This window comes from Mastigoproctus giganteus, chromosome 13, assembly GCF_048544385.1.
Source record: "Mastigoproctus giganteus isolate SK-2022 chromosome 13, ASM4854438v1, whole genome shotgun sequence".
Lineage (NCBI taxonomy): Eukaryota > Metazoa > Arthropoda > Arachnida > Uropygi > Thelyphonidae > Mastigoproctus > Mastigoproctus giganteus.
This window is the reverse complement of record NC_143587.1, coordinates 46,835,038-46,858,916: the sequence shown is the minus strand read 5'-3', so window position 1 is coordinate 46,858,916 and position 23,879 is coordinate 46,835,038. Positions and strand designations below refer to the sequence as shown.

General features: G+C 37.3%; 1 protein-coding gene across 11 annotated transcripts in view; it reads right to left on the bottom strand.

The window, feature by feature from the left end:
- The window catches only part of trol (terribly reduced optic lobes), a 1,731,230-nt gene that overhangs the window by 759,573 nt on the left and 947,778 nt on the right, over nucleotides 1–23,879 (bottom strand). For all 11 annotated transcript variants that reach the window (XM_090387691.1, XM_090387694.1, XM_090387699.1 and 8 more), the window contains 2 exons: nucleotides 23,073–23,165; nucleotides 7,429–7,512 (listed from right to left, as the gene is read on the bottom strand). In XM_090387691.1, coding sequence (XP_090243817.1) covers nucleotides 7,429–7,512; nucleotides 23,073–23,165 — 177 coding nt within the window. The remainder of the gene's footprint in view (nucleotides 1–7,428; nucleotides 7,513–23,072; nucleotides 23,166–23,879) is intronic.

Below are 23,879 nucleotides of genomic sequence, written 5' to 3'. Positions count from 1 at the left end.
AAAAAATTTCCCAGAAGATCGATTTTCTGGTTAATCCAAAAATACAGTAAGTCCCCTACATATGTAAGAGATACATTCCAAGACTTCTTACATAAGTCGAGTGTTACGAACTTGGGAATGACTAATAAAATATTGCTACTATATCCCTGATATGCCAAAATTACAAAAACCACATAATATCCTCAGAAGAATGAAGAAAAATAGTTATATATTTTTAATTAGTTCAATTAAAAACTATCTGGGGACAGCAGTGAACGAATCAGAGTGGCACATAAGAAAAGAAAACATAAAAGGAAGAAAAAACACATGTTATTGTACTATAAAATCTGATATGTATTTTGTAGCCTTGGTTATTACAGTTGACTTCATCGGTGCCAATCCACTTCTCGACCACCACACCTTTCACCACTTCTCGTATTCTGTCTTTCTCATTTGTTTTGTTCACCATTGCCACTGACAAATCTGAATTCTGCACGATACTTGTTAATGTTTGGCCAATTTCATACATCCTTATTATTTTAATTTTCTGATCCAACTCTATTGCTTTCCTTTTCTTGATAGATAAACTAGTACCACTGTCACTTTTTCTTAGTCGGCACCACGATAACAGTCAAAATGAAATTTTCTGAAAAGAACTTCAGAGTTAAGGTGAAAACTCCCTATTATCACCCCATGCAAGCTCACATTTTACTAAAGCACATTTCTGGAGGTCACTACCATAAAACAATAAAAACAATTTGCACTTTCTGGGTTATTTGGGCTTTTCTGTTAGTGCAATTCATTACAAACAGGTAGTAAACTATCTTACTGAATTTGCAATAATGCTGATATGTTCTCTTTTTTTTTCTTTTTTCTTTTTTTATGTAAACCCCAAACACGAGAGGTATTAGAACCTATAGCACTTAGTACCGTGCTATGGGTTGGAGGTTGAGAAGACGAAAGAAGATATTTGTTTACATTGGACTTGAACTTCTGTAGACTGTAATTTTCAGGAAATACGTATGAAGGAAGATTGTTCCAGAAAATGGTAGTTGAATGAATAAACAAGGAAGATGAAAAGTTGGTTCTGTGAGTTTGAAGTTGGACAGCAAGCGGATGTTGGCTGGTGGTGGCACGTGTTTGGACTGTTTTGAAAGAGAGAGCAGGAATTATAGAAGACAATTCAGAAGCACAGTGCCCATGGAAATATCTGTAGAAGAGGCATGCAGCAGAAACAGTACATCTATGAGACAGTGAGTGGAGACACTCTGTTAAAGATGAATCATTAATTAACTTAACTGCCCTCTTCTAAATGGAATCAAGAAGCCTGAGAGAGGTTTTGGGGGCACCACCCCAGATGTGGGAACAATATTCCATGGCTGGGTGGATTTGCAATTTATACAGAGTGAGCAGCTGTTTGGAAGAAACGTAACGCCGAGAGCGAAAGAGAAAACCAAGTTTTTTAGATGCAGAGGAAGCAATATTTGTAATGTGCTTGTGCCAAGAGAGATTAGAAGTCAGGGTAATCTCCAAAAAAGATATATCATTTTGCCTAGAAATCTGAGTGTCACTCAAGATAAGTATAGGAGCAGAAGAATCGTTTTTTGTGAGATATAAGACAAGACTGAGTTTTAGAAGGGTTGAAATCAACTAAGTTGTCTTTGCCCCACTGGAGAATTACCTGAAGATCGGCATTTAAGGAATTGGTAGCAGATTTTCGAGAAGTTGAAGCTGATTGAGCAGGACAAGGTTTCTCAAAATGGAAAGTGGAATGCAATGTGCTATCATCGGCAAAACTATGGATAGGATTTCCAGTCAATGGAAGAAGATCGTTAATATACAAGAGGAAAGGAGTGGGGGAAAGAACTAAACCTTGAGGGACACTGGCATTAGTGGAGAAGTTAGAAGACAGAGAGCCATCTACTATCACCCTCAGTGAGCGATCAGAGCAAAAACTGGATAACCAATTACTAAAAACAGTTGGCAAACCATAAGATGGAAGCTTGTTTAGAAGACCTTTATCCCAAACACGATCGAAAGCCTTTGAGATGTCAAGAGCAACTAAGTTTGTTTCCCCGAACCTTTCCTTGAATTAATCCATAAATGGGTAACATAAGCCAGAATATCACCAGTGGATCGACACTCACAGAATCCATACTGGTGATCGTTGATCAGATGGAAGGTTTCTAGATAGTTTAAGAGATGGCAGTTAATTGATTTCTCCATTACTTTAGAATAAGTAGAAGTAATTGTAATGGGACGATAATTGGATGGGAGGGATTTGTCATCCTTTTTAGGAACTGGCTGGATATGAGCAAATATCCAAGCAGAAGGAAAAACAACTTCAGAATAAGAAGGTGAAAAAAGGCGGCAAAGAATAGGAGTAAGTTCAGCACAGGTTTTGAGAACAAGTGGAGAAATACCATCAGGACCTGGAGCTTTCTTAGCATCAAGATTCATCAAAATCCTTCTGATATCCTTTTGTCGGAAGACCACAGGAGGCATTGAATGGGGCATGTTGCGAATGGTGGGAGGTGTTTTACCAAGATTATTAATACATGAGTTAAAAGAAAAATGGGATGCTAGCAGGTCAGCTTTATCCTTGGTTTGGACAGAGGTGGGAGCAGAGATGGGCAAAAGTTGCGGCCAACAGCTTTGGCAAGAGACCAGAATGTTCGGCTACCACTAGGGCAAGAAGCAAGTTTTCTACTCTTAGCCTGTTCAAGCTCTTGTTTGGACTGATTAATAACTGCTTTACAATTGTTGTGAGCTTTGGTGTAGGCAGAAAATGAAACTGGAGAATTAGAAACAAGCCAATTAAGATACGCAACATTCTTCTCTTGAACAGCCTTAGCACATTTATTGGAAAACCAAGGTTTAGATAAAGGGCGAGATTTTAAAGTGGAGTGTGGGATAAAGGATTCCATTCCTGCAAGAATAATTTCACTGACACGATCTGAGCAAACATTGACATCAGAAGTTTTGAAACAGTAATCCGACCAAGGAAAAGAAGAAAATAAGTCTCACAGGGTCATCCCATTTTGCATTCTTGTAATGCCAAACAACACGATGTTGGGAATACCCATGAGATAAAGGTTCCATTGGAGAAGAGACAATCACCAAGTTGTGATCTGAAGTGCCTAAAGAACCTCTCACTTCAACCGTGTACTTAGAGGGGTTGTTTGTGAGAAAAATATCAAGCGTATTGGCTGTATGGTTAGGATTGTCCAGTATTCTTGTAGGTAAATGAATAATCTGTGCAAGGTCATTAGTAATTGCAAAAGCCTCAGCATCTCGACCAGCCTGGGTCGGTGTGACTAGAAAACGGAAGCCAGCAGGAGTTGGGAACATTAAAATCACCAAGGAAAATTACCTCACTGTTAGGAAAGTTGGACTGGAGAAAGTCAAGTTGCAAAGAGAGGAAGTCAAAGAGCTCCAAGTGATTAGTGTAATTGGGAGAATGGTAGAGACAACAGATGAATATGACACAACGAGGTAGAGAGATTTTAAGTCAGAGAAGATCAAAGAGAGGAGATTCCAAATTGCCAAGTCTCCGACAGAGAATATCAGAATGGACATAAGCACAAGTACCATCTTTGAAGCGAAAGGAATCATACAGCGAATAATTTGGGCATCTGAGATGGGCAGTAGTTGAATCAACCAATAACTGAGATTCTGTCAGAAAAAGTACATGGGGTTTGGCAGACTGCAAGTGGAAATGGACATCGTTGAGATTAGAATTGAGACCACATATATTTGTGAAATGAATTAGGAAGTGCTTGGGAGGTTTAGATCTTTTCGCAGAAAAGCTTGCTCTATTAGTTTGACAATTCATGGTGTATTCAATAGTAAGAAAAAGTGGGTGGGACATGCTGTATGAAGTAATGAAATTTTTGGATATGGCGTACATATGGTAAGAATATACCCAGATCGTTGACATAACGTGGCCTCGACAATGCTCCCCACATACACACTACTCAGACTCCCTCCAGTCACTATCTGGCAGAGTAGAGGAAGCAAGTAGCTGATCCGGAAGCCTCCTAGAGAGTTACCAATAGGTTCGGTCCAGTGTACTAACTAGCGGCCAGCCTGTGAACACCGTTTTAGAGCTGTACCCTCGAAATGTAAGGAATATTGGATCTTGCCACGATGTTCATCATAACCTCAAAAGTCAATCATACTGCATGATGGAAGAGATAGGGAAGAGTTAACCGGAACTTAGCTCTAGTGACTAAACATGGGTTACACCACTTCAAGCCTCCAATAAGCAAAGTGGTGGTATTGCACCGGGTGATGTCCATCTACCACCTAGTACTGCCTGGTAACATAGAGGAGCAGCATTCCTCCATGTGGTGTGGGCGCCACACCTCGACCCCTGCTTATGTTGGTTCACACCTGGGTGGTCAACCACCATGTACTTCTGCATGGAGGTTATACCCAGGATTACTAACCATCCCACCATCGTGAAGGTACAAGCAGAGGATCTGGCTGTCACAGACCATCTGGACTTTGCCGAAATTGGGTCCACTTGACTTGAGTGTCACCCAAATATCGGTTCCATCAGCATTTTAGACTCCCAGGTAGCAAGTACAGCTTGTCTGGCATATCTGAGAGAATGTCTGTGACAACCTCAAGGACCAAGGACTCAAAGGATAGCTGGAATTCTGTGGGTTTTTAAGTTATTATAGCAAAATGTGTGTCCCCTTCACTGAAATCTTCAGTCATATAAAAAAATATATATAAATAACGTAACGTAAGTCCAAAGCTATGTAAGTTTTTGACTTACTGTATAGAAAAATGTTCAGCAACCTATGTAAAAAGTATGGTGATAGGTAAATTTTATTTAAAAAAAAAAAATTTTTTTTTTTTTAATTGAATAGATTATTTTTTATAGTGTTGCGTACGGTTTGGTCACCAACATTATAGTGGTCATTAGAGATTTAACAGATGCACCATTTTCAAACTTTTGAATAATTTCAAGTTTTTGTTTAATCGAAAGCACAACTCTTGTATTTGCCCATCATTTTTGCAATTTCTAAACAAAACAAAGTTACTATAAAAAAAAAAAAAAAAAAAAAAAAATTCAAACATCCCTGACATAAATAACGAAACAAAATTTGTCCTTTTGCGGTGCGATGGAACAGAACAATCGATGCAACCTACTAAAACAAACTTAACATTTCCATTATGATGTGACTTACTAAACAAACAAAACTAAAGATAATAGGTACACTAATCACCCAATGACAACTTATAACACTGCTTCTTGTCGCTTATATATGACTTGCAAAACATCTGTTTATACCTATTCTAATTTGAAGTCTTGAAGTGTCCCGGTTAATCTACTCCCGGTAAATCGAGAGTCTGCTGTACTTGCATACTTATGTAAATATAAGCATAGTTGTGTGTTTGTGTGTGTGTGCAAGGTAGAATTAATAGGTCTGTTACAAAATGTGAAGATGGAAGTGTAAATTACACAAAATGCCATAACTAATAGGAGAAGGATAGTAGAAAAAGGAAATATTGTAGACGTGAAAAAGAATGTTAAAATTATATTTGTTATAATGAATTAAGCAAAATTATAGGCTGAATTGAAAAGTCAATTAGACAGAAGGTAACTGTAAAGCAAAAAATGATTAAGTAAATATGATTAAATTAAAATATGGAGTGATAGCCAGCATCAGATATGGGTGGGTAATTTTGGTTATAGGTCAAAAAAAGGGTAAAATTCAAATCTGATGTTAGCTAAAAGTAAAAGCTAAATTCAAATCTGATGTTAGCTCAGGTACTTCATCAGGGGATGAACCTAATGATGTATCAAGGACTGCATTTCTATGCTTGTCCATACCTGTGGAGAGTAAGCAATAAGGATAAAACTAAGTGAAGTCAAAAGAGGGGTAAAATAGTATATGTATAGCCAGTGCTTTTTTTGTAAAAAAAAACCAGGTGCCGGTACTCATTCTTTGCTTTCAGGAAAAATTGAAAATTAAAAGGTTACGAAAAATACTCTAAAATTTTTTTTCCCCTGATATTGTTTCTTTAACAGCAATGTTTTTAGAATAAGAACAAGAAATTAGGTATATATTTTCACAGTTTATTAAACATAAATTTATTATTCAAGTATATAAAAAAAAAAAAATGTAAAATGTGAGTAAAATAAGTAAAAATAAATTCATAATAAAGTTTTTGTAGAATATTCCAAATTTTTATTAATTTCTCATCTGACAACCTATGCTGACTTCTTTTCCTCCTCTTTGTGTGTCGGTTGCTGAATGACGTTTCCGAAGCAGCCATGAATAGACATTTTTTTTTCTGGATCACAGCGGGTCAGAGGTGGGCCTACAGTTTTAAGAAACAGTAGTGAAGAAACTGTTTTTGTCATCAACGAAGTGCTGGTTGGGGTGGCGATCAGATTCATTTGTGAAAATCCTCATTCACATTCACTCGGCGAAATTGGTATTGTACTCAGTGTTTATCAAATGCTTCAATTCTTCGGAAACCTTCGTATCAATTAGGTATCCCCGAAATCCACGAATTGCATTTAATTCTAATTGACAATTTTCTAACTGCATTTTCACCAAATGCCAACAATTCATGTTTAAAAGGATTAATACCTTCGTTGTCCTTCTCTTGTCAGTATTATCACTAGTTCTTAAATTTCAATTTTTTTTTCTTTCTTTTTTTTTTTTTTAAACTGTCCAAAATATTGGTGTCATTCAGATATTTAGGTACTGTGACCATGTAAACAGAGATAGGGAAAATTTTCGGAAAAAGGTGGATAAATCACTTCCACAAGACAACAGATGATTATTTGTCGGGGTAAAAGAAAATCACTTTTCTAATTCTCGAACGGGGCGCTTACAGGTGATTCACAAAGGTGGTCCAACCTATGGCCCGTGAGAAAAGTGAACTAAAACAGCATTTTAAATTTTGTTAATTATCAAAAACATTTTCTAATTAAATGTTTTGTTCAGTAAATTGTACTTAATAAAATTTTTGATTATTTTCAATTTTACTTTTACTTGCAACAAGATATCAAAAATGCAACATACTAAAGAAATCTAACTTTGAATTTTTTTGAATATGGCCCCTGTACAGGAAAAGGTTGGACACCACTGCAGTAGAAGGTGGACCAGCGCCCATTGAGAATACCCTTTGATCTGTTCACTGTTGACCAGCGATTGTCCTTTCAAAAGATTGTCCCTTTACAGAAGCTAAAGTTTATTATTATTTTTTTAACACATCTTAATGGTTAGGACAAGCTACTCAGAGAATAGTTTTAAGTTCCCATATCCTGTCAAGTAAAAAATTCATATTAAGCTAAATCCCTAAACATTAGCTGGTAAACAAAGCAAAATTAATCAATCTGCTTATGTTATAGAGTCTTGTTTTAAGATGGATTTTCCTTAATACTTAACATCAAATTTCAGCCATAACAATTATACTTACTTCATACATAGGTATGGAGATTACATGAAGTGATCCAGGTCGAATTACTTCAGGATGTCTGTAGATAAGAATTATACCATTTCCCTTTATTAAAAAAAATAAAAACAATACAATTAAATAAGAACTGTTAATATTTTGATGAAAATAACTAAAAGTATTTAATAATTTTGATGCTATCAGAATTACAGAAAACATATGACATCTTAATAACTAGGTGTTACATAACACAAATCATTAAAAATTTAGGCTACTTGTCAGCCAAGTATGTCCTGAAATTCCAATTATCTCTGAACCAACTGTCATAAAATGTGATATGTTTAAATATAAATATTTTTGTCACCACATTTTACTATGAAAATGTGCCACTTAATTACAATGTCAGCATACATCATACCCTCCAAAGCAACTGGAAACCCTGCTGATATAAGTAAAGTATATACAATTGGCTACATGAAAGGCTGCAGCAGCAGCAGATAAGAAAGCACCACATATCACTAACATCAAGTAATTCATTACAGAAAGCTACTGTAATTAATCACAGCTATAAAAAGACAGAAGAATAAAGGTGATACAACACATGTTATTTAATAAACAGTTATTAAATAAGCAATAAGACCACATCTGCTATCTGCAGAAAAGTTGTATAGTCGTAGTTATCATTGTATAGCTGTAGCTCACATACCCAACGTAAAATCAAATATTTCAAATTTTGAATTTTAGTTATTGGATCCTGGAATTATGGAAAGAGGCCCTATATACAGTTAGTCCCCGACTTACGTAAATTCAGACTTACATAAATTTTTTTGGTAAAATCATCAAGATACTTTCCGTAAAATTTTTAAGAGTGAAGTCGAATGAAGGAACAATAAGTACAAGTTTTTATTTTCGTTCCCATACAAACTATGTTAGATAATAACCTGTGGCATAACTAGAATCTAAGTAAATAAATTTCATTTTCTGCTTTAAAAATTCTGAAGAAATATTCAACAACATGTGTTTGAGACAGGTGAACTACGTCAAAGCAATTCAGAGAGACCCCCAAAACGTTTAAGCTAGGTGGACTGTGTCCCATCGGCTATTTCTTCTGAGAATTACACTCTTTCATATCTGGAATGATATGAAACAACTTGTATGAGCGGAGTTTGGAAAAATCTAAAAAATTCTGAGCTTAACAACGAAGGCTTCAACAAAGATGAGCTGATGTCTTCTGTTACCAAAGAAATTGTAGACTTAGCCCAGAAGTTCGAGCTGGTCCTGGAGAATGAAGATGTAGACTAGCTTTGTGGATGAATGAGGTGAAGATTAAAAAACAGAAGACATAGCCCAGTTGAACATACAGAAAGTTGAGGAGCAAGTGAGAGCCAAACCCACTGAGGAACCGGAGCAACCCAAGAAACAGTTCAAATTAAAGGAAATGGCAGAAGCGTTTCGAAGGATTTTTAGCTTTAGCTAAACACGAAAATCCTAAAATACAAACAGTACATTGTGTTTTACAGAGACAACATCTTGTTGCAAAAAACATAAATGAAGAATTACTCAGTGGTGGAATTTCTGTCCAAGCACGATCAATCATTTGCCGATAAATTTAGTCGGTGTAAAAACCACCTTTTAACCTTGCTGATATATTTTCAAAATTCAATGAAGCACAAAACAAACTGCAAGTAAAAGACATTACAATTATACAGAGATGTACAATTATTTTGGGAAAAAGTTAATGCTCTTCAAACCTTCACTGGGTCATAGAAATTTTCACTTCTTTCCAAATGCCATCTTTAGAACAACAAGCCGAAGGAAATTTTTCAGATGCCGACATATTTATTTATGTAGCTCACCTCAAATGCTTAAAAGAGGATTTTAAAAATAGATTCAAAGATCTCAAAGATATGAAAGTTCAGAATGGATAATGTCTCCATTTCATGCAGAGGGTGATAGGGATGATTTGGAGCTGGATTTGGAAGAGGAAATTATTCAAATGAAGATGGACCTAGAAGCTAAATCACTGCACTCACAAGAAATTTTACTTGACCAAAATCCCCTGAAAAGAAAGTTTCAGGGGATTTTGGACAAGTAAAAATATTATTGAAAACTACCCGAAACTGTATAAAACTGTCAAGCCTTTATTATTGACCTTTCCAAGTTCATACAGGATAGAAGCCAGATTTAGCTATGCTAACAGTATTTTAACTAAGCAGAGAAATCGACTAGATATCAAAAATAATGGAGATCTAAGATTAAAACTAACAAATCATGAACCCAATATTTCCTCTCTTCTAAAAGCACATCAACCACATCCTTCAACATTAGTCATGTGGTAAGTGTTAGTGTTCATTAAATTTTTTTAACATGCATTGAAAATCATAATGTTTTCTAAAAAAATTGTTTATAAAATATATTAACTTGAAGCTTATTGCTTCAAGTTAGTTAATATATTGGGGGTCTTTGTTATTACTGAATTTTTACTTAGGGGGATCCTCTGACCAAAACCTTTGGGAACCCCTGCCTTAGGGTATCATCTTTCTCTAATGCCATACATGCACATTTCATCCCATGGTCGATAGGAATACATGTAAACAAGGATATTACATCAAACCACATTTTAAACCACATGTATCGCAATCCTGAACACCTGTAGGATAGTCAGTTCCTTGACCAACAATAACACCAGATGTAACAACACCCTATGCACTTGGTAACAGTACCTATTACAGGCAGAAATAATATAACAATAATTATAATAATATTCACTATATAGTGAAAGGAAGCCACAGGCTTTTGCTGCACTGGCAAAAAAAAACAAGTGTGTATATATATATATATATATCCATCCTTACCTTTGTCTTTGGTTTTTCCACCTTCATAGCATTCTACTTGTTTGTTGTTGTTTGTTATTTGGTTTTTAGGAGCATTAGCAACTAAGGCCATATTGCTCCGGGATATGCGGTGGTTATTCCCTGAATGACCTTTCCGCATCCTCCGTATTTGGTGGTGACGGGCTCGAACCCCGGTCTAATCAAGAAGCGTGTGTTACGCACTGCTGCTCCTTCCCACCTGGCTACGGAGGCGCCCAGCATTCTACTTACTTCTGTAAGGTCATCCATGATCTGTATGTATTACTTTATCAACACATTTGTTTTGGCAAACTTTGTATAACCTTATTCAAATTTATATTAGCATTAGCATTAGTAGAGGCATTTGATGCAAGAAAGCAAGCTTATGCAGCATCAGCCAAAAAAAAAAAAAAACCATTTCCACTTCACCCCTCTGTTCGTTCAAAATACCTGTCCAGCTGAGCCTTAAACTTATTTAGGCTATCAACTTCCACGACAAGGGATGGAAGTCTGTTCCACCAACCAACCACCCACTGGCTAAAGGCAAATTTTTGCACATCTATCCTACATCTGTCTTTCCTCAATTTGAATTTATGCCCTCTCAGGTGATTATTTTGAGTGAGAGGAAGAATCCCATCAGCATTGAGCATGCTCAAACCATTCAAGGCTTTATACACCTCTATCAGATCACCTCACTGGTGCCCAGTCTCCAGACACTGTAATTTGCAAAACTTAAGCCTTTCTTCGTAAGAGCACCCCTTTGTTCCATTCACTAATCTTGTTGCCCTTCTCTGTACTCGTTCCAGCAGCTCTACATCCTTCTTGAAATGAGGCCTCCAGGCCTGTATACAGTACTCTAGGTGTGGCCTGACCATTGCCTTATACTAGGGAATAATCACCACCTTATCCCTGCTAGAAAAATTCCTATATATCATTGACAATACATCATGAGCTACTCTTGCAGCCCGTCTGCACTGCTCAGAGAACTTCATATCTGCCTGCACAACCACCCCCAGGTCCCTTTCATTCTCTACCACTGTCAGTGTAGTACCACAGAGTTGATACGTTGCTCTGGGGTTGCTGTTTCCCATGTGTAGTACTTTACATTTGTCAATGTTAAACTTCATTTGGCACCTCTCAGCCCATCTGCTCAACCTTTCCAGATCCTGTTGCAGCAGCATAGTGTCAGTAGTGTCCTTGACAACCCTGCCTACCTTTGTATCGTCTGCAATCTTCGACATTAAGCTTGATATACCATCATCAATATCATTTATGAATACAGAAAACAGTAATGGACCCAACACTGAGCCCTGAAGGACTCCACTAATAACATTAGTCCACAACGAGCAGTGTCCATTGATTACCAATCTGTCTTCTCCCCCTCAGCCACCCCTAAATTATATTCAAAATTTATATTAGTTTTACCACGTGGTATTTCGCACGTGTACCTTGACATACAGAACATATCGGAAACAGAAGTAAGAGTATTGCTGTCTTTTTCATTGTTTTGGTGGATGACCTCTGAAGAAGACACTAAAATTATGAATGACACCGCAATGCTATTTCCACCTTGGTTGTCTCTTCAAAATTCCATTTGGTTTATGTTTTCTATTGTTATATTTACTTTAATTTCGATTCCTTTCTTCCCCCCCCCTTTCGGTCAACACATATATCACTCCCAGGGTACGCCGTATTTTCATTAGTCTAATTCTAAGCATAAATATCTACTTACTATATTTTATACTAATAATAAAAATTCATTATATATACATTATGGTTGTAGGGTATTTTTTCTGTTAGCAGTGACCCTGATCCATATTTCATTTTATCGTAATTCTGCTTATCTAATATTATCTTAATTTCCTCCCCCCCACATATACCAATAGCTTCTCCATTTATTATTATTCTATAAGATTATATATATATATATATATATATATATATATAAATACAAATTATATGCTTGTACTCTCACCAAGGTAACCATCCAGTTGACCTTTGAATTTATTCAAACTGATAGCCTCAACTACCTCTGAGGGCCACTTGTTCCAGCAATCAACAACTTGTTGATTACTGGAACAAGTGGCCCTCAACCCTTATAAATTGAATTTATTGCCCCCAGTTCTGAAAATTCTTAGTTCTGTAATTTGAATTTATGGCTCCTAGTTCTGTAACAACAAAAATTCCACCTTGGTTATTTTACTAATCCTCCTCAGAGAATCCCCTATAAACCTCAACTAGATCCCCTCTGAGGCACCTGGATGCCAAGCTCTGTAGCCCACAAAATTGGAGTCTTTCCACTTTGGATCCTTTCAAGAAGCCCAATGTCTTTTTTTCACAAGGTCTCCATACTTGAATATAGTATTCCAAATGTGATCTTATAACTGCCTTATACAGTGGAATTATAACCTCCTTATCTCTACAGGATATCACGGGCTTTGCTGGCTGCCTGTTTACACTGTTCAGAAAATTTCATATCTGCCTGAATTGTAACTTCTGGATCCCTTTCGTCCTCCACTGTTTTTAATTCATCTGCACAAAGCATATAATTTATTAGGGGTCTGCTATTCCCCAAGTGTAAGACCTTGCATTTAGCAGCATCAAACATTGCTGCCACTTCTCTGACCATCTTTGAAGTCTGCCCAAGTCATCCCGAAAGAGCACTGGTTGACAATGATTCTACCAATCTTTACATCATCTGCAAATTTTGACATCATAGCTGTCCCTTCTTTGACATCATTTATGAAAATGAGAAATAAGTGGTCCAAATAACAACTGGAGGACCCACTCCTGACCTTACACCAATATGAAGAAAATCCATTAATCACAACCCTCTGCTTTCTGCCCTGCAGCCACCAGCAATCCACCTTAGAATCTTATTAGTAATACCAAAATGTTCAAACTTAAACAGTAACCTCTCATTAGCATTAGTAGAGGCATTTGATGCAAGAAAGCAAGCTTATGCAGCATCAGCCAAAAAAAAAAAAAAAAAAAAACAACCTTCCACTTCACCCCTCTGTTCGTTCAAAATACCTGTCCAGCTGAGCCTTAAAACGCATTTAGGCTATCAACTTCCACGACAAAGGATGGAAGTCTGTTCCACCAACCAACCACCCGCTGGCTAAAGGCAAATTTCCGCACGTCTATCCTACATCTGTCCTTCCTAAATTTGATTTATACCCTCTCAGGTGATTATTCTGAGCAAGATGAAGAATCCCATCAGCACTGAGCTTGCTCAAACCATTCAAGGCTTTATACACCTCAATCACATCACCTCGCTGGTGCCCAGTCTCCAGACACTGTAATTTGCAAAACGTAAGCCTTTCTTCGTAAGAGCACCCCTTTGTTCCATTCACTAATCTTGTTGCCCTTCTCTGTACTCGTTCAAGCAGCTCTACATCCTTCTTTAAATGAGCCCTCCAGACCTGTATACAGTACTCTAGGTATGGCCTGACCATTGCCTTATACAAGGGAATAATCACCTCCTTATCCCTGGAAGAAAAATTCCTATATATCATTGACAATACACCATGAGCTACTCTTGCAGCCCATCTGCACTGCTCAGAGAACTTCATATCTGCCTGCACAACCACCCCCAGGTCCTTTTCATTCTCTACCACTGTCAGTGTAGTACCAGAGTTAATACGTTGCTCTGGAGTTGCTGTTTCCCATATGTAGTACTTTACATTTGTCAATGTTAAACTTCATTTGCCACCTCTCAGCACATCTGCTCAACCTTTCCAGATCCTGTTGCAGCAGCATAGTGTCAGTAGTATCCTTGACATCTCAGTTTGCAGACGATACGAAGGTTGCTTCGTATTGTCTGCAAACTTGGACATTAAGCTTGATATACCACCATCAATATCATTTATAAATACAGAAAACAATAATGGACCCAACACTGAACCCTGAGGAACTTCACTAATAACATTGTATTTGGAGAGGGTGCTGACTCTCTTTAGAAAATACAGCTGCGAGTTACAGGCTCTGAAAAAAACGATAAGTGTTTGCTTTTTATTTACATAATTGTTATTTTATATTGTACTTAATACGTAGTCTTATAGTTCTAATTACGCTGGTTATTTTTATTTTAATTTATATAAACAGTTTTTGTAGATATACTTAATACTTTATAAAACCGTTAGTCCTTCGAATCTGGCAGGCATTGTTTTTTGTTTATAGTGATAGGGAATTCAAATTTTTAATTGAGGTAGCTAGGTAGCTCTAACGTATAATTATAGAAACAGTAATACGCTGCACTGTTTCTATTAGATAGCGTAGTATTGACATTTAATTTAATTTAATTTATTGATCTTATTAATTTAAAATATCATGCCCCAAACTAGAGCAGCAAAGCAACGGGCACAAAGTGGCAGGAGTGTTGTGACTCGTGGGAGAACTGAGGGGGGCGATTCTCCAACGCATCACAGCCTAAAAAAAATGTGCAACTTGTGAAATGTTTGCCGAACTATCTGGAACGGAACATGATATTGCCATGGGGGATGTCTTTGTGTGTGTGCGCAATGTAAGGAGTGTAAGGAAATCAGGCGACAACTCAGCGTTGTTATGGGCCTATATGAGAGTTTGAAGGACAGGGTGGATGCCCCCTAAAGATCTAAATTGAGGGGCCCATCAGGCTCTCAGCTGCCCACATCAACGCCAGAGCTTGCACTGGTCCCAAAGGAACTTGTAGTTGTTGGTGACTCTATTGTCAGGGAAACGGGGAACATCCTTTGGAAAAAGGATAGGTGGAACAGGACCAGGGTATGTCTGCCAGGGGCAAAGGTTGATGAAGTTGTAGAGCAGATATCATCTTTTAGGGGCACAAAAGGTGATATAGTTGTACACATTGGCACTAATGACATTAAGAGTAGGAGACCGGCAGAATTACTTAACAAGTACAGGTCACTGTTGAAAAAAAGCCGTGAAATAGGGTTGAATTTGAAAGTGTCTGCAATTCTGCCCAGACACGATAGGAGGGAGTATATGATGAGAGCCTTGTCGATCAATTCGGCCCTGGAAAGATTGTGCAAGGCTCAAGGGATAGAATTTTTTTCAACCTGGACTGTACTTGTTAACAGGAGAGACTGCTTCTACAGGGATGGGACACATTTAAATAGAAAAGGTGCAAAAATATTTGCTGATGCTATCGAGGCAGTGTTAGGTGGGTCGGAAAACTGATAGCTTGGGGGGATACAAGGACTAATAGTTTAACAGTAGCCGTAGGCAGAGGTGAAGGTGATTCTTGCACAACTTCTATTAGAATAAGTAGCGACCTGGAGCGAGGGGTGTTGGGGGTTTCAGGGACGGATGGCAGTCATCGTGAAACAGGTGGGTATATGGGATGTGTTAAAGTAATTAAGAATAAGAATAGGTGCATGTATACTTGCATGTATACCAATGCTAGAAGTATAGTAAATAAATTTGATGAATTTGAAGTGTTGGTCAAGACATCAAAGGCGGATATTGTTGGGTTATCAGAGACGTGGTGTCACCCAGATATAAGAAATGCAGAACTGGAATTTAGGGAGTACAACGTCTACAGAAAGGATAGACAGGATAGGAAGGGAAGAGGGGTTATGCTATTAGTTAAGAAACACACAAAATCCATGGAAGTGAAGCCAGTCGACTTCGCTGGACAGTGCAGTGTCGAGTCAGTTTGGTGTGACATAAGCATTGGGAGATCAAAATTGAGAGTAGGAGTGTGCTATAGGCCTAATGACTAATGAGTATAATAAGAAACTGTACAGAGAAATAGAGTGGGCCAGTAAATCAGAGAGTCTTATAATGGGGGATTTTAATTTCCCAGATATTGACTGGAATTTGGGGGCTGGTCACTCACACACTAGCAAGGCTTTTGTGGATTTATTGGATGATTGTTTTCTGCAGCAGCATGTTCGAGAGGCAACCAGAGAAAGTAATACTCTTGATCTGGTTATCAGCAGTGATCATTCATGTATTAGGAATTTGCAGATAAAAGAACCACTAGGTGGCAGTGATCACAGTGTACTGACGTGGGATTTACTTAAAGATTCAATTACCATCAGGGGTAAAGGAAAGGGTTTTTGCTTCCGTAAAGGCGAGTACAGTGGTCTCCGACAGTTTTTAAATTCTGTACAGTGGGATCAACTGACGATGTTACCAACAGTAAATTCTAAGTGGGAAGCATTCAAGGAATTAATCGTGGATGCTACTAAAAGGTTCATACCTATTAAGAAATATTGTTCAAGGTTTAGGCCTAAATGGTTGTCAAATGAACTAATGAGACTCGTAACAGAGAAGAAAAATGCATGGGATACATATAAATTATCAAGCGACTCAGAAGCATATGGCAGATATAAGTTAATCTGTAATCAGGTCACAAAGGAGGTTCGGCAGGCGAAGGCAGATTACGAGAAATCCTTGGCAAAAGATGCTAAGAAAAACAGCAAGGATTTCTTTACTTATATAAACTCTAAAAGGAAGGGGATGAATCTGATCGGTCTACTTGACATCGATGGTTCGACTGTTGATGATCCTGCTCAGATAGCAAACAAACTGAATGAGTATTTTGCATCTACATTCACACGTGAAGAATTATTAAGGTTTGAAAATGGCAGAAGGTTATCAAATTGTAGCAAGATACTTAATGATTTTGTAATAACCGAGAGCAAAGTGGAAGAGAAATTGTTGAAGTTAAACGTAAGAAAAGCACTTGGAGTGGATGGGATCTATCCAGTTATATTAAAGGAGACGGCAAAGCAACTAAGCAAACCCTTAGCCATAATTATGAGAGCATCCTTGGACTCAGGGGAGGTTCCCACAGACTGGAGATGTGCAAATGTATCCCCAATTCACAAAGGGGGATCAAAGGGTGACACGAGTAATTACAGACCAGTTAGTTTAACTTCTGTTCTGGGTAAAATAATGGAGTCGCTGGTTAAAGATGCATTGCAGGATCATCTAGACAAGACTGCAACAATAATTCAGACACAGCATGGGTTTGTTAAGGGAAAGTCTTGTCTGACAAATTTGATAGGATATTATGATGTGGTTACAAAGGAACTGGATGCGAAAAATAATTTTGATATCATATATTTGGATTTCAGGAAAGCTTTTGACACTGTTGCGCATGGAAGACTATTGTACAAATTGGAGCAGAATGGTATTAAGGGTAAGTTGCTACAATGGATAAAAGGATGGTTAAGTGGGAGAAGACAGAGGGTGGTAATCAATGGGTGCTGCTCTTCTTGGACTAATGTTATTAGTGGAGTCCCACAGGGTTCGGTGTTAGGTCCACTGTTGTTTTGTATATTTATCAATGATATTGATGAAGGTATATCAGCCTTAATGTCGAAGTTTGCAGATGATACAAAGGTTGGCAGGGTTGTTAATGACAGTAATGGCAGTGTGCTACTGCAACAGGATCTAGATAATTTGGGCAGATGGGCTAAGAAGTGGCAACTGAAGTTCAACCTTGACAAATGCAAAGTACTGCATATGGGTAGAAGTAACCCCAGAGAAACGTACCAACTGTGTGGTACTACACTTAAGGTGGTAGAAAATGAAAAAGACCTGGGAGTAATTGTGCAGGCAGATATGAAGTTTTCAGAGCAATGCAGACAGGCTGCCAGGGCAGGTCATGGGGTTTTGTCAATGATATATAGGAATTTTGCTAGCAGGGAAAAGGAGGTGATTATCCCTCTGTATAAAGCAATGGTCAGGCCACGGCTTGAGTACTGCGTACTGGTCTGGAGGCCTCATTTTAGGAAGGATGTAGATTTACTTGAGCGTGTACACAGAAGGGCAACAAGATTGGTGAGGGGAATGAAGGGATCCTCTTACCAAGAGGGGCTTAAGTTCTGCAAATTGCAGTGGCTGGAGACTAGGCACCTGCGCGGTGATCTGATTGAGGTATATAAGGCCTTGAATGGGTTGAGCATGCTGAATTCTGATGGGATCCTTCCACTTGTTCAGATTACGAATCTAAAGGGGCATAAATTCAAATTAAGAAAAGACAGATGTAGAATAGATGTGCAGAAATTTCCTTTAGCCAGCGGGTGGTTAATTGCTGGAACAAACTTCCATCTGTCGTTGTGGAAGTTGATAGGTTGAATAAATTTAAGGAGGAACCGGACAGGCATTTGGAGGGAATGGTGTGATTTTTTTTTTTTTTGGCTGATGCTGCATAAGCTCATACATTTGCTTTCTTGCATCACATGCCACTACTACTACTACTACATTAGTCCACGATGAGCAGTGTCCATTGATTACCACTCTGTCTTCTCCCCCTCAACCACCCCTTTATCCATAGCATCAATTTGCCTCCAATGCTACACTGCTCCAATTTGTGCAGCAGTCTTCCATGTGCAACAGTATCAAAAGCCTTTCTAAGATCCAAGTATATAATATCAAAGTTATTCCCTGCATCCAGTTCTTTTGTGACTGCATCATAGTATCCAATCAAATTGGTCAGGTAAGACTTCCCCTTAACAAAACCATACTGTGTCCGAGCTATAACTGAAGTCTTGTCTACACGATCCTGCAGTGCTTCTTTAACCAGTACCTCCATTAATTTTCCTGGAACAGAAGTTAAACTCACAGGTCTATAATTACTTGTGTCAGCCTTTCATCCTCCTTTGAGAATTGGGGTCACATTTGCACATCTCCAGTCTGTGGGTACCTCCCCCGAGTCCAAGGAAACTCTCATAATTATGGCTAAGGGTTTGCTTACTTCCTTTGCTGCCTCCTTTAATATAACTGGATAGATTCCATCCACCCCAGGTGGCTTTCTTTTCAACAATTTCTCCTCCACTTTCCTCTCAGTTATTACAAAACCATCTAGCTCACTGGCAGAGTTTACTTCACTTCTGCATTCCCCTTCCTGAATAACTCCTCATGTGTGAATGTCGATGCAAAATATTCATTTAGTTTGTTAGCTACCTGAGCAGGATCATCAACAGTTGACCCATCGATATCAAGTGGACCAATCTGATTCATCCTCTTCCTTCTAGAGTTTACATAAGTAAAGAACTCTTTGCTGTTTTTCTTTGCATCCCTTGCCAAAGGTTTCTCGTAATCTGCCTTCACCTGCCTAACCTCCTTTGTAACTTGTATCTATCATAGGCTTCTGTGTCACGTGTTAATTTGTATGCATCCCATGCATTTTTCTTCTATGCCATATGTCTCATTAGTTCATCTGACATCCATTTAGGCCTAAACCTTGAACAATATTTCTTAGTTGCTATGTAAAGCCTAGTAGCTTCCCATTTTGAATTTGCTGTTGGTAACATCATCAGTTGGTCCCAATGTATAGAATTTAAATACTGTCTCAGTCCATCGTAGTTGCCTTTACGAAAGCAATAACCCTTCCCTTTACCCCTAATGGTAGTAACCTCTTTGAGTAAATCCCACTTCAGCACACTGTGATCACTGCCACCTAGTGGTTCCTGTATCTGCAGATTCTTAATGCATGAAGATTCATTACTGATAATCAAATCAAGAGTATTACTCCCTCTATTTGCCTCCTGAACATGCTGATGTAGAAAACAATCATCCAATAAATCCACAAAAGCCTTGTAGTGTGTGAGTGACCAACCCACAAATTCCAGTCAATATCTGGCAAATTAAAATCCCCCATTATAAGACTCTCTGATTTACTGGCCCACTCTATTTTCCTGTACAGTTCCTTATTATACTCATCAGAGTCATTAGGCCTATAACACACTCCAACTCTCAATTTTAATCTCCCAATGCTTATGTCACACCAAACTGATTCGACATTGCACTGTCCAGCAATGTCGACTGGCTTCACTTCCTTGGATTTTGTGTTTCTTAACTAATAGCATAACAACCTCCTCCCTTCCTATCCTGTGTGTATACATTGTTCTCCCCAAATTCCAGTTCTACATTCCTTATATCTGTGTGACACCATGTCTCTGATATCCCAATAATATCTGTCTTTGATGTTTTGAGCAATACCTCAAATTCATCAAATTTATTTACCAAACTCCTAGCATTGGTGTACACGCAAGTATACATGCACCTGTTCCTATTCTTAGCTACCCTAACACAACCCATGTGTTTACTTGTACCGCAATGGCTCCTAACAGTCTGAAATATTCTGCATCTTGTTTTCCAGGCTGCTGCTCATTCCAATAGAAGCAGTGCAAGAATCACTTTCACCTCTGCCAATGTCTACTGTTAATCTATTAGTCCTTGTATTCCCCCCACGCTAGCAGTTTTCCGACCCACCTAACACTGCCTCGATAGCATCAGCAAATATTCTTGCACCCTTTCTATTTAAGGGTATTCCATCCCCGTAGAAGCAGCCTCTCCTGTTAACAAGTACAGACCAGGCTGAAAAAAATCCTACCCCTTGAGCCTTGCACAATCTTTCCAGGGCCAAATTGATCGACAAGGCTCTCATCATATACTACTTCCTATTGTGTCTGGGCAGAATTGCACACACTTTCAAATTCAACCCTAATTCATGGCTCTTTTTCAACAGTGACCTGTACTTGTTAAGTAATTCTGCCAGTCTCTTACTCTTGCATTAGGGTGAAAAGTCAAATGGCTTCCTAAAATCCAAATAAATTATGTCGAAATTGTTCCCTACATCCACAGCTCATGAGTAACTGTGTCAAAATAGCCTACTAAATTAGTTAAACATGATTTTTCATTAACAAAGCCATTTTTGTGTGTCCTTCAGAATGTCATATATATCTAAATGTTCTTATATCGTACTATTAACCATTGCCTCTAATTTTTTCCTACCACTGAAATCAGACTGATCGGTCTGTAGTTGGCAAAATTTTGGCACTTCTCCAATCCAAAGGCATCTTTCCCTCCCCTCCCTCAGAGTCCAAACGTGCCCTCATAATTAACCTCAATGGTTTCATACACTCCCCGGTGATCTCTCTGAAAACTACAAGTATAGGCCATCATCATCAACGATATCACTAATTTCATATGGCTCAGCGTCACTCGCACAGCCTGTTTTCAGCACGAAGGGCCTTTTGCCACTAAGGACTGATGAAAAGTACCTATTCAATTTATCCACAACATTCCCACACCCAGTGCACAAGAATCCAATCTGGTTAGCTTTCTTCTCCATTGTATTCATATATGTGAAAAATTCTCTGTCCTTATTCTCTGCTCTCTTAGCCAATACCTTTGTCATAAACAGCCTTTACCTCCCTAACCTTATTTGTGGTACTATTACAGCCCAACTTGTACCTGTTGTAGACTTCAGTACTTTTAATCATTCTCTAACTATCCCATGCTATATTTTTCTGCTCTATTTGACAGGCCAGCTCTGCAATCATCCATTTTGACATCCTCCTCCTCAATATTTTCTTAATGGTATGTACGTGTTCATGGCTTTTGTTATTTTTTTGAAGTGTACCATAATTCAAATATATTTGCTCTCCCTCGGAAATCTACCCAAATTGACATATATCATATAGCATCTCAACTGTCAAAGTCCCTTCTTCTGAAGTTAAAGCCCATGCCTTTACCTTTAATTACTGCCACATCTTTCTTTATCTTCCAACTGATGATTGCATGATCACTTCCTGATAATGGCTCCTGTACTTTAAGTCCTGTGATGTCGTCTGATTCATTACTAATGATGAGGACAAGAATATTCTCACCCCTAGTACTAACTCTAACATGCTGGCACAAATAATAATCATGTAGTTTATACCATCAACTCAACAATCAAATTAAATTTCAGATTTAACTGTCAGTAGTATTCTACTGCAGACAGCCAGCTACTAGCTATCCATGTTAAGAATGAATTTATTTTACAATGGCACCTGATTAAAAGGAGCAACAAACATTGAATACAAGATGGATTAAAGATAGTTATTAAAAGTCATGTGATACTAAAAAAAAATCAAAAATATTTCTAATAAAAGTTTTTTTTTCAAAGGGAGGTTAAAACTTTCCACATAAGCAGAAACAACTGAAAATGATTGGTGATACAATATTTCCACTAATGCAAGAACTTTTATGCAAAAAAAAAAAAAAAAAAGCCTGTGGCTTTCTTGCACTATGGCTTATAACAAGTGACATGAGCACATAAATCTTTACAGTGAAATATTACTGCCAAGTACATCAATTTCAATTTAAAATTGATATTGTTCATTGCTATTCTTAGACTATTTGAAATTTTTTCAATACTTAAGTTTGAAAATGCAAGTCTAATTTACAAGATATTTTTTGTTTCAAAAATAATTTAAGCAGCATAAAATTTTCTAATAAGAAAGTAGTCAGTTTTTTTGACACAGTCATTGCAGTAAAATGTTAATACTTGTGTAACAATTAGCAATAATTTCTATTATAATATACAATTATAATCATCTTTAATTTAGTATTTACTTTGTCTAGCTCTTGTATTGTAATTAATTTCTTTTAATTACAAGTATCCACTGTGCAATATATATGAGAGTAAAATAAAACCAATAGAATTTCTTCCAAGTTTAAATCTTTTTACACATTCATGTCTTGTTAATTTTGTGTAGAAAATAACTATTAATCAAAAGATTATTATTATTAGTCATATGGTGCAAGGAAGCCTGAGGCTTATGCTGCACCAGCCAAAAAAAAAAAAAAAAAAAATCCCACATCACCCTGAGAGAGAGAGAGAGAGAGAGAGAGAGGGAGAGAGACAGAGAGAAATAGAAGAGAATCACCAAGAAAGCAAGAAAGAGAAGAATGATAACCAGCTCAGGACCCTGGGTTTGCCAAGCTCACTTATAAAAAAAAAAAAAAAAATCATGGTACATAAAAGCAAAAATTCCAGCATTGTTTTCAATAAATTAAAGATATTACCATTATTTCAACATCAGGATCAGTATTTGGTTCACCTCTTCCTTCAGGAGTATATAGTAGTGTGTAATTTAGTTTCCCACCATAAGAAACTACCTAAAATAAACAAGAGGTATTTCATTTTTTTTTTAATACTCAAAATTTGCTGTTTAACATATTCAAGTATAAATAATATTAATTTTTAAGATCAATATCAATAAGAATTATCAATTAGTAAAATAAATAGCAAATTTATATTAACTTATTTAGTAACAATGGTAGCGAGAGTAGCTAAGTGATCACTATGAAAGTACAGAGTTACTTACTAGTACCACATGTTAAAATGTGTGATATCACAAAATATGGTAATATCCTTGTAGTTTTTGTCTTGTTCACTCCTATAATTCTGTGACCACCCAAAAAATTTAGATTTTTGGTTTTTTTTTTTTGTAGACAATTTTTTGTTATGGATAATTTTTTTTTTTTGTTTTGGATTTTGTTTCTCTGGAAAGAGATTATTTTAATTACAGTTAACCCTCATATAACATGGTAGTTTTGTTCCTACAAATTCTTGTGTAATGCAAAACCGTGTTATACGGGACTAAGAACCAGTACAAACAGGGGGTATGTTTATGATGTACATTCCAAAAGCTAACAAAAATACAATAATTATTTTTATAACTACCGGAAACTAAATATTTTAACTTTATTTTTATAATAGTAGTAAATTAAATAGTAATAACTGAACAAACGTCTTACCTTACAAACTACGATACATATATCTCAGATAATGTATGTTAATTTAATTTTCTTCCTCTTCATCGCTGCTGA